Here is a 17,443-nt window from a genome sequence, read left to right as displayed (position 1 = left end):
CCTGAGATAATGACCCAGGCAAAGAGAGAGACGCCAGAGCTCTGGCCACGAGCGGACATCTCCACTCCAACATCTGGGCACAATTACAGCAGCGCCAACGCCACAGTGGCCGCCTCGTATCCTTCTTCATTTCCCCTCACACACGGTCACATGCAGAGAGCCATGTGACCGCCTGTCCTGTCCTGGGCATGGAGCACATTTGCCCATCCACTAATTACCATGTTTTTAACAGGCATGTTCGAAGTATGCACTTCTGTTGTATGCCAGCTATTTTAATTCAACAGCTGTTCTACAAAGACACATGCATGTTGTGACTACAAAAATGTTTATCAGAACAGTTGTGTAACAGATGTGGCACTGCCTAATTTCAATGTCCCTGGAGATAAAAGAGGTCAGTGAATGTTATGTGCAAATTAATTATGTGTCAAGCCTATTAACAACACGTACAGACTTGCAGAAAGGGCATTACTTTTCAAAATGTTATATAATGTAATGTAATGCCATATAAAATGGCTTTACAAAGATATCCTGGCAATCTGCTCTAAGCACCTTGCTCAACAAATAGAACCTTAAAAAGTAACGTTGTAGCTTTGAGCTATATCACCATATTAGGGACACACACTATGACTAGGCCTATACTGTAAATGGATTTCCTCTTCACGCATGGGCCTGACGGATATTACAGGAAGGTGTGGTGTCTCATACACAAACCTCCATACACTAGAACTCTGACTCAGAGTAAAGGCCGGGATTTCTCTACACATCATTACTAATCAGCCACCCTTAGCAGAAGTCCTCATGTAAGTCCAGCACGTGGGGCCAGGCCTGGAGATGGGACAGTGGGTCTAGGACGGAGATGTACTGACCAGGAAGCGTTCCTCCTGCTCCAGCCAGCGCTGGTCCTCCTCCATCTGCTGCTGCTGCAGCATCAGCTGCTCCTCCATCAGGTGCTGAGGCAGGCCCTGTCCCAGACCCCGCATGTCCAGAGCACCGCCGTCCTACACACACACACACATACATACACACACACACACACATTATTTTCATTGTTGATATTTGATATTGTTACTGATATTATTGTTATCATTACCATTATGCTTAATGTAGGTTTTTTCAGCTTTATTTCTTTTTACTTTTAACAACTGTAATGTTTATTTTCTGTAAGTTGCTTTGGACGAAAGCCTCAAAATACAAAAACCATAACCGTAGCCACACACACACAGAACAGATTTCAGCAGGTCCTTCAACACACCACTGAAACTTGTAGTGTGGTCAGTTGGCAATGGTGCCCATGTCTTTCCCCAACTCACCTCCATTTTGGGTGACCACATGGGCACCTCCTGCGGGGGTCTGTGATGGTTCCAGCCGTCGTGCGTGTCCAGACCGGACGCCTGAGGCGGGTACCCTCCACTGGGCATGTGTGGGACTCCGTGAGCGCCGGGGTAACCGGACATCTGCAGCACAGGATAGTGTGACTTTGCGCCTCTTAACACACCAGCTGCCCTCAGGGCAGTGCACAGAACAAACTCTATGGTCTCTGGGCTGGTTCTGGGCAATTCCACGCAAAACTGTCACGTCCATAACGCCAGCTAAATACCATGGCATTGTGTTAGCGTTTTGGAATAGAGTAAAGTATACAATTCCCCTCTTTATGGAAACGTCCCTCAAGTTACACTGATTAGCATATGCCTAACAGTCAGTCAGTCATTTGACATGAGATTTTGGTCCTCACATCACATAAGGTATCTAGTGAGAGGATCAGTGGTGAGGTTGGTGGCCATACCGGGTAGTGGTTGTGCTGGCCCATGTGCTGGGGGCTGGGGTAGAATCCTTCACTGGAGCGGGGGCTGGGGTAACCAGGCCTGCTGGGCTGCACACGGGAGAGCAGGAGGCCATGCTGTTAAACCTCTCATATCACACAATCAAATCACCCTCTTCCTCTATCTCCCTCTCTCTCTCTCCCCCAAGACGGCTCTCTCTCAGAGAGCACGGTTAACAACGGTCACACCACGGGAACACACAAAAAAACAGATGAATTTTGTGTGTGTGCGTTAAGTTGGAGCTGTTGTGAGAGGGGAAGGGATAAATGAACAAAGCTAAAGAAAGAGGCAGGCGGTTAGCACATTAAAAAGGGGGGGGGATTGGAATCCGAGTTGGTTATTTGGTTGCTGGTTGTTATACATGGTCCAGGAAGGAGGATGAGATCAAAATGGCCCCACAGCAGCAGAGTGAGTGATTGATAGATACAGGCAGGCAAAACAAATCTCCTTGCTCCTTGGAGTTGACGCGAGGGGTTCTCTACCTGAAACACCCGTTCATAGACTGCGTCTCGAGGCCATACCTCCGGATGCACAGAAAAACAGTGGAAAACATTAGAGAGATGAGGAAACACACACAGAGCACACAGACAACATGAAGGCTGACGGACAATGTGTTATGTGCAAATAACCCAAACCCACACAAACATACAGTACTTGAATGAAGACATTTGATTTAGACTGGAGCACCAGGCAATGTTAAGGGCAAGGTTAAAGTGGACACTGCATTGAGCAATCAGAATTCAGGTCACCGAGGTCAGCGGACACATTACCATCCAAAGTAATCATTATACATGCCAGAAAATCAACCTGCATTTCTGTTTTGTCAACAATAAATCAAGTGTAGCAGGATAGACAGTTTCCATTCGTTCCCTTGCATTTCACTACAAGACCAATTAGTGTTCAGATATGTGTTTTATTCTACATTAATCTTGTTTTGAAAACCTCCAGAGTTACTTTGTTAATCTTGGCAAAGTGTGCTTGCTAAATGCTACATTCACACTCTGTGAATGCTAATGCTACTCTAATGCTAGCAGATATCAGAGGGAAAAAAGGCAATGAAATGCTATGGACTAGAGGCTAGCTTGGTGAGTTGGCCTGGTGTTTGTGGTGGGCTCTGCGGTCACACCTGCCTGTGGGGAGGTGTGTGGTGGGCGGTGCTGCGGCAGCTGTGGGATTAGCAGGGGCCGGGGGGGCAGAGAGGGGGTCCTCCTGAGGCGGGACTGGGGCAGCAGCAGCAGCGGGGGCTGGCCGGGTGGACGGAGGTGCAAGGGCAGGGGCAGGGGCAGGGGGGGCTCCCCAAAGCAGAGCGAGAGCTGCGAGCCGAAGGGCAGAGCCCCGACAGACGCTGGCGCAGCAGACAGACAGTCCATGCTGAAGCTGTGATGGAGTGAAGGCCGGCGGGACGGCTGCACACACACACCCACACCCGCGCGCACACACACACACACACACACACACACACACACACACACACACACACACACACACACAGACACACACACACGCGCGCGCACACACACACACGCGCGCGCACACACACACACACACACACACACACACACAGACACACACACACACACACACAGACACACACACACACACACACAGACACACACACACACACACTAAACCCATGGATCTTACATACAATGAATGCACAAATGAAACAGAGAAGCCTTCAGCACACATCAAAGTCACACACTCATGTCATACACACTGCACACATGTAATGACCATACACCATGACACACATGACACCAAACACCAAACTAGAGGGCTGCAAGAGGGCTACACAGACGGACGGACAGACAGCACACACACAGACAGACAGACAGACAGCACACACACACAGACAGACAGCAGAACTCTGGAGCAGGGACAGGTCGTAAATTCCAGAAGCCACACACAGAGTGAGGCAGTCAGCAGCGATAGCAAAAGCTGTTTTTAGTGTGTGTGTGTGTTTGTGCTTCTGTTAGGGAGGTGTGTTTGCATGTGTGTCAGGGAGGTGTCATTGAGCAGGGGTCAAGCTATCAATCACCATGAGCAGTGCAAACAAAAACAATGGAGACAACACAGATGCGGTCAGCGTGCAGCAAGGGGGGTCCTGGCAAACAGAAAGCATTTGGTACATGGGGACAGGTCACTTTTGCCAGTTCAGAGTTACTTGCAGTGTGATGTACTGTGACCTAGAGAAGGAAAAGGGGGCTACTACTGTTATGAGGTGCTGCAGGAGGAAGAAGTCAATAGTGGTCAAGTGACAACAGTTAAGACCGTACACACAATTAAAATGTGAGCTACAGGACCATGTGAAGCAGAACACAGTGCTAACCCCAAAAACCTATGCATTAATTAGACACAACTACATATACCCTTCTACTGCCTATGGAAACTAATTCAGTGGTCAAGGAAACCAGTCGAGGCACAGAGATGTCTGTGCAGGCTATCCTGGGCTATGCTGGGCTACTCGGTCACTATGTGCAAGATGCTGAGCTCGGAGGACAAATGGCTTTATGAGCCCAATGAGTCTCTTGGAGCTTTTCTTTCACTGGATTCCATGCGGCTTCTCAGAGCTCCACCACAACATTTATAAGAACAGCTTCCTAACACGCATGGTTTCCTGGCCGAGGAGTGGCCAAGCGGGATGGTGTGGACCAGACCACCCATGATATTTCAGCTATTCTCAAGGTCAGCCAGCAACTGTGCACCAAGCCACTTGATGGGAGAATTCAAGCAAAAGAAGAAAGAAAACCTCTCAGTCTAAGTAAAAGAAGCTAAAGAGGACAAAACCATGCTTCAGCGGTCAGCAGAAACGTGGCCACCTCAGCAGAGAGAAACTTACTTTTGGCGGCGCCTCGTCGGACCCTCCCGAGTCCCAGGACACGGTCACCTGCCGCCTCATCTCCATCCGGTTGCGCTCCTCTTGCTGGGCCTTCTCCTCGGCCAGTATGGTGCTGTGTGAGGGAGAGGAGAAAAACACGCGCCATTGAGTCGGCTACTCTGGTGGAGCGGGCAGTGGCCTTGCGCTGTGTGCCTGCGCTGTGTGCCTGCGCTGCGCCCGACCATTTCAAAAAGCAGGTCACTCTGCCAGGCGGCCAGCAAAGAGGCCGGCAGTTAGACTACACACACTTAACCAGAGCTGACGGCCTTGGCTGCGGTCGGCCCTAACCAAGCCGTAAGATTTTCCGATGGAGATTCCAGGTGTAGATGGGAGGTAGGACGTCTGATCCCAGGTGGAAAAAAGTCCATTTTCTTTTCAGCCGTGTCAAAAAATAGAACCTCTTAGAAACAGCTCCGGATCAGTTTCAGGCGAGCACTGAGGGATGGGTAAGACAAATCCTTTCTAGGGGAAAAGTCACAACTCTGAAGGTGGCTGACCTGGGTATTGAGCGTGGATCTGCTAAAGTGATTATAGAGGTCCGAGCCGCACAGAGAGCCACTGGATAGGGCAGTGAGAGTGAGCACACAAGCTGTTCAAACACACCAGACCACACGCTGCTCCCACAAAGGCTGTAATAACTATCAGACACACCACCCATTTATAGCAGGGGAGCCAAGGGCTTCATAGTGAAGCTGTACCCATATCACAGTGCACCAGCTACCCCAAGTGTGGAGGAAAGGGGTCGTTCCAACATCTCTCTGTGGTCCTCACCACAGAACACAATCCAAACCGGTCTGATTACACTCACATGGAGACCCACAGGACAGTAAGAACATGGGAATAGCAGCGTACCTGACTTAAAGCAGAGTGGACACTCCTCAGTGCTGCCACAGCGGAGACATTTTTCAAAATGTCAGGCCAACGCAAGTGTGTGTCCAGCCACGCTCAGAGGTGGACAGTGTGAGGGAGAGGAGGGGAGAGCAGAGCAGAGCAGAGGTGAAGGGCAGTGGGTATTTCTGGAAACAGCATTATCCGTGACGAGCCCCGCAAGTGTTTGAGCAGCAGATGAGTGGGGCAGCAGCGTGGGGCCGGCCACCTGTCCCGTCCCTCTCCTGGACAAACCGGACAGCTCTGTCCACGCGGCCCATTTGTCTTGAGCACACCACACAAAGCGCAAAAAACAGCCTCTCTCCTACCATTCCAGCAGTTAAACATTCACACACAGCACGTTTCAGAGATGCAGAGCTTGGCATGGCATTATCGCTCTGGCAAAGAACCACGCCCCTTTAACACACAACGCTGTGCCCAGCCAACTCAGTGTATGCACAACACAAACTCTCCACCACACAACTAGCAGCTAACAGTAAGCCAAAAGTCTAGAACTTACCAGCAATCACCGAGAGAGATGATATATCAGTGGCTAAATGGTTGAAAGAGAAAGAGAGAGAGAGAGAGAGAGAGAGAGAGAGAGAGAGAGAGAGAGAGAGAGAGAGAGAGACACTTAGTGTGTGAGAAGAGATATAGAATACAGAGAGAAGTAAAAGGAAAAAGAGGCTAAAAGAGAGAGGAGATAGACAGAGAGATTGAGAGAGGAGAGGAGAGCCGAGGAGGAGAGGAGGACTGACCCTCTGCGATGTGAGAGGAGAGCCGAGGAGGAGGAAGACTGACCCTCTGTGATGCTGCCTCCACCTCCTCCTCGTGCTCAGGCTGGCCAGACTGTTAGGTTTGGCACATGGCCACCGTGGGGAGGCTGAGGCAGAGCAGCAAGCGCAGCACTGTGGAGGGAGCGACAACGCACTTAGCCTCCCCAACACACACACACACACACACACACACACACACACACACACACACACAGGGAGGGGGGGGGGGGGGTGTTAGAGGGTCTGAACTAACAAGGCTGAGACTTGCCCTCATTATCTGCCAGGTCAGACAGCTAAAAGCAGTCACTGTTGACAATGCACTGTGGCATGCAAGTAAAGTCAAGCTGGAGTTTGTTTCACTCCGTAGTGAGAATGATGAATGAGCTGGCCATGGTTGTGCAGACCCCTGTAACTCCTAAACCCTGCAACAACGCCAGAACAGGACTTTGTTGTGTTGTGTTGTGTTGTAATCACTGTTCTTGAGCTACACTAACTGAATGACAGTATGAATGTTCATTCATCACTGATTTATACACCCCTAATTATTTCAGATGGTGGATCAGAATGGACCTTGACTTATTACCATGCATTATACATCTTAGCCTAAATCATCGTAATTAACAGTGCTCATCCAAATGAAATGACTTCTAAATGAGATAATACTAATTACAGTGTTCATCATTACAATAATAGCATTCCTACCATGTGAGAGACTGCAGATCCAGCGAGTGAGATTACAATGAGATTAGGCAACCACTGCAACAACCCCTAAACTCCTACATTCTCAGCCTTTTATGGCCAAGGGTGCTTTATAGAAATAGTATCAAGAGTCTAAATATTTACAGCGTCTCCAAGACACAGATTCTGCCCCTCTGCAGCCGTGAACTCCACTGATGTGGTGGGAGCAACAGCAGCAAAAAAAGACGACTGGAGGACTGAGTCATGCCAGCTCTTAAAAGAGCGCAATAAAAGCAGCCGAGCACACTGCCCATCCCCCCCCCCCCCCCCCCCCCCAAGCCCAAGCCCAAGCCCAAGCCCAAACAGTGTCCCGGCGTGCAGCACGCCGCAGTGGACGCCACTGGGATGACCCTCAGACAAGGCAGCTGTGCTCCACACATGCCTGTATCAAAAGGAGGATCTGACTGCTTTCAGATGCACTTTCAGGATTAATCGCACACACATCTGTGATAAGATGCCAGAAATAGCTCAAGCATGGGATGTTTGGGTGTTCTATGATGCACAATGTCTTTAACTATTCATAAAGGACCGGCTGATACCTTGATTGAGAAGACATGGCATACGGCTCTTTTTAAGACATGAGGTAAGAATCTGCCTGACTGACTTTGTTGCTCCAGCATGCCCTGGGTTGGTTAGTGTAGGCGATTACTGGCAGACTGAGCAAGCACCTACATGAATGGGAAAGTCAGGAAAGTTTTTGAATTGCATCAATGAGGAAGGACTTAACAGTGAGCTCAGGGGGCTTGGCTGCTGAACCTGCGGCCCGTTTGGAGTGAGAGGGAGGAGAGGGTGTGTCCTACTGGCTGCCTCCACGGCAACAATGAGGTCATCCCCAGACAGGAAGCACCGTAGACGGGCACGGAATGAGTCACGGCTCAGGGAGACGCCTGACCTGAGGTCAGTTTTTGCGTTCACGTCACCTTTAAGAGCTTGTGGGCAAACACTGATCCTAGGACAGTGGTGCAGGACAAACTTGGATTGTGGTTGACTTGAGTCAGGGATTGGTGAGTTCCTCAAAAAAGCTCATTGGATGTGTGACTCGGCGTCACGTTAAAGAGGATTTCACCTGAATCACTACATCCACTCCCTACTACACTAAACAGCGCCCTCTAGAGTTGAAAAATGAAATCAGCACTAGGTCAAAAACAACCTTCAGGCCAGTTGCGCATTGTAAATACATTCATAAATATTTCAAACACTGTTTTTCATCTAATCTCCAACAGTAATGAGCGCTAAGACCACTAAACACCTTTGCTTGGTTTATGATCATGTTAAGGGTTGTGTGAGTCTGTATTAATTCGGTCATAAACAGAACGCACTGACCAGAGCTGAGCCTTGAGCTCGGTGAAGCGAGGTCTTTTGCTGGGGTCGTAGGCCCAGCACTTGGTCATCAGGCTGTAGAGGGTAGGGGGGCAGTTGTGGGGCATGGCTAGCCGTTCGCCATTCTCGATACGGCCAATGACGTCATTGTTCTTCACCCCCTGGAAGGGCTTAACCCCATACATGAGGATCTCCCACATGCAGACACCTAGCAAGAATGAAACACACCGAATCAGTCTATTCACTGACAATGGTAGATAGACAGTTCTTAGGATCGTGCTCATGGTATTACATTTTGAATAGCTATTAAGGTAGCTTTAGCTAGACTTTAGACTTTGCATTCTGCCCAGCATTTAACTTAGGGCCTTGTGTAACTCTATAACTATGTGTTAGATGTTGTGCTTTTTTAACTCTATAACTATGTGCTAGATGTTGCTGTGCTTTTTTAGATGATGTGCCCACTTCTGGAACTCAGGAACTTCTGTGATGAGACAGACAGATACAGAGAGACAGACTCACCAAACATCCACACGTCACTGGCTGAGGTAAAACGTCTGAAGTTTATGGATTCTGGTGCCATCCATTTAATTGGAAGTTTCCCTTTAGAAGCTAAGAAGAGATGACAGGGTTTTAGCCTTTGGCAGCAAAACACTTTGCACATTCAGGATTACAGAGATTCAGTCAATGTAAACCAAGACCTGGCAGAAAGAATAGACTTATGCTGAAGCACTAAAGTAGTAGGTAGTCATCCATACGCATACTTATTTCCAATTACCTTTTCCATTCATACCCAGCTCTGCAGATGTACCTTTAAAATAGGAACTGTCCTTCATGTACCTTTATAATAGGAACTGTCCTCCATGTACCTTTATAATAGGAACTGTCCTCCATGTATCTGGACAGACCGAAGTCCCCCAGCTTCACACAATCCATGTTGGACACCAGCACATTTCTAGCAGCTATATCTCTGTTGAAGAACACACATAATCAGATCAACATAGCTCACAATACCAAAGTAGTGAGGCTTTATGTGAAGACTAAAGGAGAAGCTGAATGTGCGTAATCAGAGCTCAGGGACAGGTGTGAGAGGTGTCTGGTGAGGAGAGGAGAGGAGAGTCCAGCTGACCTGTGTACAAAGCGTTTGCTCTCCAGGTAGGCCAGCGCAGCACTGAGCTGGTAGGAGAACAGGATGAGTGAGGCCAGGTCCAGATTGTACTTCCTGACCTGGAGGAAGGAGCGAAGCTGCAACAGAGAGGACAGTAACACAGGACATTATGACAGGAGCTTCCCCACAAAGCAGTCCTTCTCCATGAAAACAACACATACTGCATAACCTCGCAGCACCACTAGGTGGCAGCCAAAACCACTGCATTGTCAAACGTACAGGATTCAGACAGAAATCGTACCACAGTGGTCTGAGACTACATTTAACAGTAGATAACACATTTAAAAAAAGGTAAGTGGTCAACCGCAAAGAATATTTTTGTGAGAGCTTTATTCTTGTGATCAAGTCATCAATTGTGTGAAATAGCAGACGCCTAGTACCACATCATGTCAATGAAAGGACCTCAACAACACTCCTCACCCTCACACTCAATGCTACTGAACTGGCACCTGCTCTCCACAGCTCTTGCTCATTCTAAAAGCGGCAGCTCGTAGGACTTTGCTGGTCCTGGACCAGTGTCCCCGGCGATGCTCACCTCACCCAGGGTACACAGCTCCATGATGATCCACACAGGAGTCTCTGTGATCACGCCAATCAGCTTCACAATGTGGGGGTGATCAAACTGCCGCATGGTCACTGCGAGAAACACACACACACACACACACACACACAGACACACGTGCGCACACACGCACATGCACACACACAGCATTACATACTTAATAAGACACCCAAAAGGGAGTCCAGCAGATGAAAAGAATAATGTGTACTGAGAGGAGAGGAGAGTGTAGAGGGTGATGACTCACAGGCCTCCTGCAGAAACTTTTCCCGGACGCTGTCTGAGGTGCAGTTTTTACACGTCTTAATGGCTACTGCCAGTGCAGGGTTCTCCTGGATGAAAGAGCATAGCATGACAACACTGACTACAACTACACCTGGCAAACAGGGCAGCACCATTTACTATTCCCTAACCCCACTCTACAGAGGATGGGATAACGGGATAATTCATCTGTGTTATTGAACTCCATTCAAACACCAGACTAATGCTGTATGTGTTTTTTTGGGAAGATGTTGTGTATCGTTGCAGAGACTTTAAGTGGTGCATGTGTTGGAAGGCACTGCAGCATTGTGTTGTGCTGATGGAGACTGTGGAGAGTGTGATTGTGTGTGTGCTGTACCGTGCTGAGGTATACTCCTTGGTGGACGTCTCCAAACTGACCCTCCCCGATGCAGCGGCCCAGCTCGATCCTGTCCCTCTGGATCTCATAATCTCGGGCTGCAGAGAACACAGTCAGCTGTGAGAAACACCACACACCTACACACCCCCACTGCTCCAGCACGCTGCTGTAGGCAAGAGGAGCACCATACAGAGGACAGAGCACATCAGCACACACAGACACACACAGTCAGACACACAGTCACAGACACGCAGACACACACACACACACAGACACCTGTAACTAAAAAAAGTCATGTTCAGTTAGAATCCACAGAACCAACATGCGGGGTTATGGTGGGAACATCAAATCAATAGAAACCTTTGCATCAGGCAGCACCTCTGTATAAAGGCGACCTCTTCTTAACAACTCCACATCAGCTGCTCACATACTCAACAGCAGCTCTTACAGGCGTATGGAGTCCACTGAGTGACCCAGCAGCTCTTACAGGCGTATGGAGTCCACTGAGTGACCCAGCAGCTTTTACTGGCGTATGGAGTCCACTGAGTGACCCAGCAGCTCTTACAGGCGTATGGAGTCCACTGAGTGACCCAGCAGCTCTTACTGGCGTATGGAGTCCACTGAGTGACCCAGCAGCTCTTACAGGCGTATGGAGTCCACCGAGTGACCCAGCAGCTCTTACAGGCGTATGGAGTCCACTGAGTGACCCAGTAAGGGCTGAGAACAGTTCCTTCAGATCAGATTGGCCTTTCCGCTCCTCTCCTGTCCTACACAGAGCCACTACACTGTGGTGCAGTGTAGAACAGAAGGAGCCACTGTGCTGGTCAGACAGTCTAAACACTACTCTACTCATCCAAAGACGTGTTAACCACTCCAAACAGAGGACCACATCACTTCACTGACCATAAACCATGCACTGGTCTGGTGAAAACAGGAAAAAAAAACAAAAAAAAAACACACATTCATTCAACATCATGCAAAATCTGCATTTGCAAACAAGTTTTCTTTTTTAATTGCATGCACACAAAAATTATGTTGATATGGTGTTGTGTTGTAGTAGGTCGCTTCTTCCCCATGTACTTGTTTAATTAATAGTATTCCTAATAGCATATTTGGATTTTTGAATTTCATCTACGTGACGGTGAAGTGCAGAGAGACAGGAAGAGTGAGCGAGAGTTGGAGACGAGAAATGAGCAACGAGCTGGATCTGAACTGGAGCTTTGACTAGATCTCAGGCCCTCTGCGTATGGGAGTGCAAGCGCTTTAGTGTGCTACAAACAGATGTCCACTTAAAGAAGGGCAAGGACTCAAAAGACTAAACATGGAATAAAAACAACATCAAGATCACAAATAAATATCCACCATCAAGGATGCACACCATTACGATCAACAAGCACACTGCAAATACGGAGGAGGGGAGGGGAAGGGAGGGGAGAAAGAGAGACCTTTACCTTCATCTAATCCATAGTACTCTTCATTGCAGATGATGCAAGGAGAAACAACATTGGATATATACACATCAATAATTAAATAGAGAGTGTCACTTGCTTTTGTTGAGTTTTAAAATTATGTAAACCTGTGGTGCCACTCGGATAAGCAACCCAACTCTGTGTGTCAGATCACGGGGGAGGGCAAGACTCTGGCATTCCTCACACGTCAGGGCCAGTTTCTAGCTCACGGTGTTAATGTGGACCGTGTGGAGGACACCTTGCCGCTGTTAGCATTTAGCGCGAGGGCGACGGGTCACTGTCGGACAGGAGCTCATTCTCGACTGCGTGTGACGAGAGCCCAGATGCCTGTGGCTCCAGCAGCCACGCTCAGGGCACCCGCCCAAGAAGGCTTGGGGGGGGGGGGGGGGGGGGGGGTCAGAGGCTACGTCAGCGCTCCCCCCAGCAGTGGCACTGCGGCACACAGAAGGCCTCCCCCACAGGGAAACAGCGGGCAGCAGCCTAGTAACGCAACCCGTTCCCATGACCAGAGTTACAGTATGTCTACCCTCAAATTTACACAACGTCAAAGAGCACTCGGCTTCTTTCTGGCTTATTGCATACGTAATCTGGGACTCTTAGTGAAGTCAAAACATGTATAATATGGGGCAGGAAGAGATCAAAAGATCTATACTCAGAAATGGACACGAGAGATGCTGAGGGGAGATATCAAACAGGGCATGGAGCTGAAGGTGCTGATTTAAAGCTCCACCACAACCCTAAACACCAAAGGCAGAGAAACAGCACAGCGAGCCCACACACACAAACAGCGGGAAAGTAGAGCAAACAATATGAATCTAGGTTAAGGCTTGCTGTGCGCGCACACACACACACACTAAAGGCATCGGAGATGGTGGGTATTTCAGAGAGAGTTGCTTCAAATTCTGACTTGCTCCAAATAATATAAGGTTCACAAGTGTGAACAGCACTCACTGCACTTACTCGACGGCATGGTGTACGTGTCCTCTTCATCTACGATCTCAGCATAGTCATCCGTTTCTGTGGAGACATAGAGACATGACAATGAGGGTTCTGCATCTCATGCCTAGAGAAACACACACACACACACACACACACACACACAGCACCTTGATGATTTGTCTCGGTTCAGCAGCAAAGTAAAAGCTACTCAACCAAGCCGATGCATTTAAGCTGAGCAGAAGGATGTGAGGGAGAGAGATAGAGAGAGAGAGAGAGAGAGAGAAGAATGTGTTTTTTCCCCCCTGAAGTGGCATCGGGAACAACACATGAAGTCATGGTGTCACCCCGTTAGCTTTCTAGGAAATGTTTCCGTGCTGGGAGATGAGATTGTGGAATGCTGCTAAGAGTGAAGCGATAGCTGGCTGGATGACAACAGGACTCCTGACTGTATTCACTCACACCATCAGTTGACCACATTCTCATCCTTGCCTTATCATTACACTATTACTTAAGCAGTGTCAAAAACAGACTTTCTTTATGAAGAAACAAAGCGCGCGCACACACACACACACACACACACTCACACACACAAAGCTGATAAGAAGCAAAACTTTACCGTCCCCGCTTATGTCCTCTGCAGATCCATGCAGCATGCAATAGGGGTCAGAGAGAAACACAGAGAAACAAGAGGTCAGAATGTGAGAGCCAGAGGATCAATCAGAGATATGAGAAGTGAGAAACACAGGCCATGATGATGGAACTACAGAGAGAGAGAGAGAGAGAGAGAGAGAGGGGAGGGGGGGGGGGGGGGGGGAAGAGAGCGAGGAAATGGAGTGGGAAGAGAGCGAGGAAATGGAGTAGGAGGAGAGACTGCATTTGAGAGCAGGTGAACTGTGACATAATGATGGAGACATCTGCTGACAAATGTGAAAGAGAAATGAGAAATGAGAAATGTCTCTTTATGAAGCCAGAGGGAAATGAAGGTTAGAACTAGAGAAAGAGGAGCCCACACTATGTCATTAAGATGGCGGCACGGCAGCTCTGAGAGCAGAAGAGGCCGGCGCAGGCCAGCACAAGTAGAGCAGCGGAGGTGATGACCCCCAACACCACACAGGCCCAACACCTGACTCCTGTGATCCACATCAACACATAACCACACAGGCCCAACACTTGACTCCTATGATCCACATCACCACACAGGCCCAACACCTGACTCCTGTGATCCACATCACCACATCACCACACAGGCCCAACACTTGACTCCTGTAATTCACATCACCATCCTCCAATGCCAACTGAACTGGCACATGCAAACAGCATTTCTATCTCTGTTAAAAATATCTTTTTGTAGACAGGCCAATATATCTGTTTGACTATGTGAGACTTCTGTGTATCACAATCTAGATCATTGTTTACAAACAAAAGGCTTAAGTTATTTTATATTCTATATTTTTCTCTTCCTACATTTAATGATCAAATAGTGTACATATAGCCACAATTGTCAAAGGCTAAATACCATATACCTGCTAAAACTCCATATTGTGGGCGTTATAGTCTTTATTTCTTCCTCATCATCTCTCGCTACATTTAAATTCCAAAATGCCTGTGATGGATGGTATCTTCCTTTTGTACACAATCCCATTGCTGTCTTTGAAGACCTCGCTCACACAGCACAAATGTCAGAGGAAATGTCAAAACTGCAAATCTGCCATCTAAGCTCGGGCTCTGTGGGTGTTTGCCATACGTAGATATCGCTGGATCAGACACATTATTCTGGCACGACTCTGCAGCGGCGCTGAGTGACCCAGAGTCAGAGGGCTTCGCCTCCCCATGACCACTCCTCAGTCTCATCTCCCCATGACCACTCCTCAGTCTCATCTCCCCATGACCACTCTTCAGTCTCACCTCCCCATGACCACTCCTCAGCATCTATCTATCTATCTATCTATCAATCACTCATCACTACATGGGACTATTACATATCTATCTCTCAAATATAATTACATGGGCCATATCTGGGAGTACAATTGTAATAGTCCTAACACCAGTGTAAAAAGGAGAGTAACCAAGACATAGAGCCAAAGCATCTTACACTACGCTGACTGCACTGGTATCAAGTAATCTATTGAAAGAAATAACTGTGTGATTGGAAAATAACAACACCTACAGTAGGTCCCTTGACTAAATACATGTGGCTAGAGATCCAGTCTTGTTTACTGTGTAGAACCCCATCTGGCTGCACTGACCAGTGCTCTGACCTGAGATGAAGTGTTTGTTCCTGCGGCAGCCTCGGCATGCGCTCTTACCTGAGACGGAGATGGCCCTCGTCCTGACCCCCTCCAAGCGCTTGTCATGGTTGGACACTCTGTGGAGCAGAGGTGGAAGCAGATGAAGGCTATACATCCTGCACAGACATGCTCACACACAGACTGATCAGAGAGAGAGGGAGAGAGAGAGAGAGAGAGAAAGAAAGAAAGAAAGAGAGAGAGAGAGAGAGAAAGAAGGAGAGAGAGAGAGAGAGAGAGAGGCAGTTGAGCAGTTGAAACACTGAGGGGGCGGACTGAGACCTGGGGGTTCAGACAGAGTGGGAGGAGGGCCAGCCTCCGCCTGGCAACACACAGACAAATTCCTCATGGTCCAGCCAAACACAGGACAGGACAGGAGAGGAGGTAGCTGACAAAGGCCACTACTCCACACACACACACACACACACACAGACACACACTCATAACACTGAGCTCAGGACTACGTTCAGTCTGGGTGTTTATCACTTAGGAGATTTAAGAGGCACTTTAAAAGGCACTTACTTTGCGGTGGATTTGGGAATGGAGGGCAGGGCTCTCTCTCCCTCTGTTGGAAGAAGAACAAAGCACACATGTGAGTGGAGGCCACTCGGCTTGGAGCCAAAGTGTGAAAACAATCAGTGGCAGCGCTTTCCACCCTGATGCCCAAAGGTGCCAGTACTGAGTGGGACCAGGCCAACTACGACATGGGACGGAGAGGGGGGGAGAAGGAACTGACGACAGAGAGCTGGAGGAGGGAAGCAGCTTCACCTTTGTGCACTCGGACGATGAAGGACCGCGACGCCCCGTGGACCAGACGGCAGTAGCCATCGATCAGGTCAGCCAGGTTCTCAGCTGTGGTCAGACACGACGTGATCACCGTCAGAGGCTGATGGAGAGAAAGGGGAATCGTGATAAGAATGACCCATTCAGTACAACCACCACTACACACACTTACACTAACACAGCACAAAGATGCACACACTTACACAGCACAAAGATGCACACACTTACACTAACACAGCACAAAGATGCACACACTTACACTAACACAGCACAAAGATGCACACACACAGCAATATTTCTGTAAACGTTTGTATTCCTGTCAAATCTGTAAAGGTTCCATAAAAGTCCTATGTGGACCTGTACTGCTCTGGTGTGTGATTGGGCGGTTGTAGTTCCTCCAGGTGTCCTTACCTCTGGGGCACCGGCCACGTCCAGCAGCAGCATGCCCTTCCTCTCACGCTCCTCCAGGCCGGAGTACTGGATGCTCTGCACCTGCGTGAAGTTGGCCAGGTGTGTGGGCTGCAGGCACCACAGGACAGAGAGGGTCAGTTAGTGGTCAGTCAGCAGCGTGTGCCATGGACATATACATCAAGTCAATCCAAAGATACAGCCATGAAAAATAATCTATACCCCCCAAATCAGAAGTTTGTGTAAAATGCAAATAAAAAGAGAATGTGATCTGCAAATCTCGTCAACCCATATTTAGTTGCAAAAAGGACATAGACAACATATCAAATGTTGAAAATGACAAATTTGACTATTTCGTGGAAAATATATCTTCATTTTGAATTTGCAAAATGTTTCAAAAAGAATTTTGGGACGGGGGGTATAGATTCAAACTGTAGTCAAACTGTACAAATAGCTGTACAGATACATTTCATTTTTGTAGCTGTTGAAAAGAGAGTTACCATAGATTGCATGCACAGTATTTCATGAAGTGCAGTGGAGTGATGCTTAACAGACAGACAGACAGACAGACAGACGCAGTGGAGCTTACTGTGGAGCCCTTGTCTGTGAGGTAACTGATGCCCTCCTCAGGGCCGATGGCCAGCTCCACTGATATGACCCAGCTGGACTGTCAGAGGAACACACAGCAGTTCACACCCCACAACAGGTTTAAACACAGCAATGGGCATACAGGGCTGTTGGGACACATGCGCCACTTGTAATGGTCTGAGGAGTGAGGAGTAGTCGACACACCAACTCTCTACCTGACTATTATTTA

General features: G+C 48.4%; 1 protein-coding gene across 26 annotated transcripts in view; it reads right to left on the bottom strand.

Moving 5' to 3' along the window:
- ptk2ab (protein tyrosine kinase 2ab) overlaps window positions 1–17,443 on the bottom strand; it is a 52,061-nt gene that overhangs the window by 6,931 nt on the left and 27,687 nt on the right. For 6 of the 26 annotated variants that reach the window (XM_042106600.1, XM_042106594.1, XM_042106590.1 and 3 more), the window contains 20 exons: window positions 17,216–17,293; window positions 16,630–16,737; window positions 16,204–16,321; window positions 15,958–16,000; window positions 15,457–15,515; window positions 13,767–13,784; window positions 13,163–13,228; window positions 12,194–12,214; window positions 10,743–10,840; window positions 10,371–10,455; window positions 10,100–10,200; window positions 9,526–9,641; window positions 9,266–9,366; window positions 8,919–9,008; window positions 8,403–8,607; window positions 4,660–4,771; window positions 2,951–3,226; window positions 1,784–1,870; window positions 1,311–1,454; window positions 867–998 (listed from right to left, as the gene is read on the bottom strand). In XM_042106600.1, the coding sequence (XP_041962534.1) occupies window positions 867–998; window positions 1,311–1,454; window positions 1,784–1,870; window positions 2,951–3,226; window positions 4,660–4,771; window positions 8,403–8,607; window positions 8,919–9,008; window positions 9,266–9,366; window positions 9,526–9,641; window positions 10,100–10,200; window positions 10,371–10,455; window positions 10,743–10,840; window positions 12,194–12,214; window positions 13,163–13,228; window positions 13,767–13,784; window positions 15,457–15,515; window positions 15,958–16,000; window positions 16,204–16,321; window positions 16,630–16,737; window positions 17,216–17,293 (2,058 nt within the window). Of the gene's footprint in view, window positions 1–866; window positions 999–1,310; window positions 1,455–1,783; window positions 1,871–2,302; window positions 2,342–2,950; window positions 3,227–4,659; window positions 4,772–8,402; window positions 8,608–8,918; window positions 9,009–9,265; window positions 9,367–9,525; window positions 9,642–10,099; window positions 10,201–10,370; window positions 10,456–10,742; window positions 10,841–12,193; window positions 12,215–13,162; window positions 13,229–13,766; window positions 13,785–15,456; window positions 15,516–15,957; window positions 16,001–16,203; window positions 16,322–16,629; window positions 16,738–17,215; window positions 17,294–17,443 lie in introns of all 26 variants that reach the window. The other 20 variants (XM_042106615.1, XM_042106616.1, XM_042106612.1 and 17 more) reach the window with 13 other exon arrangements.

This window comes from Alosa sapidissima, chromosome 10 (genome assembly GCF_018492685.1).
Source record: "Alosa sapidissima isolate fAloSap1 chromosome 10, fAloSap1.pri, whole genome shotgun sequence".
Classification (NCBI taxonomy): domain Eukaryota; kingdom Metazoa; phylum Chordata; class Actinopteri; order Clupeiformes; family Clupeidae; genus Alosa; species Alosa sapidissima.
Note: the sequence above shows the minus strand (reverse complement) of the source record. Positions and strands in the feature narration are given on the sequence as shown.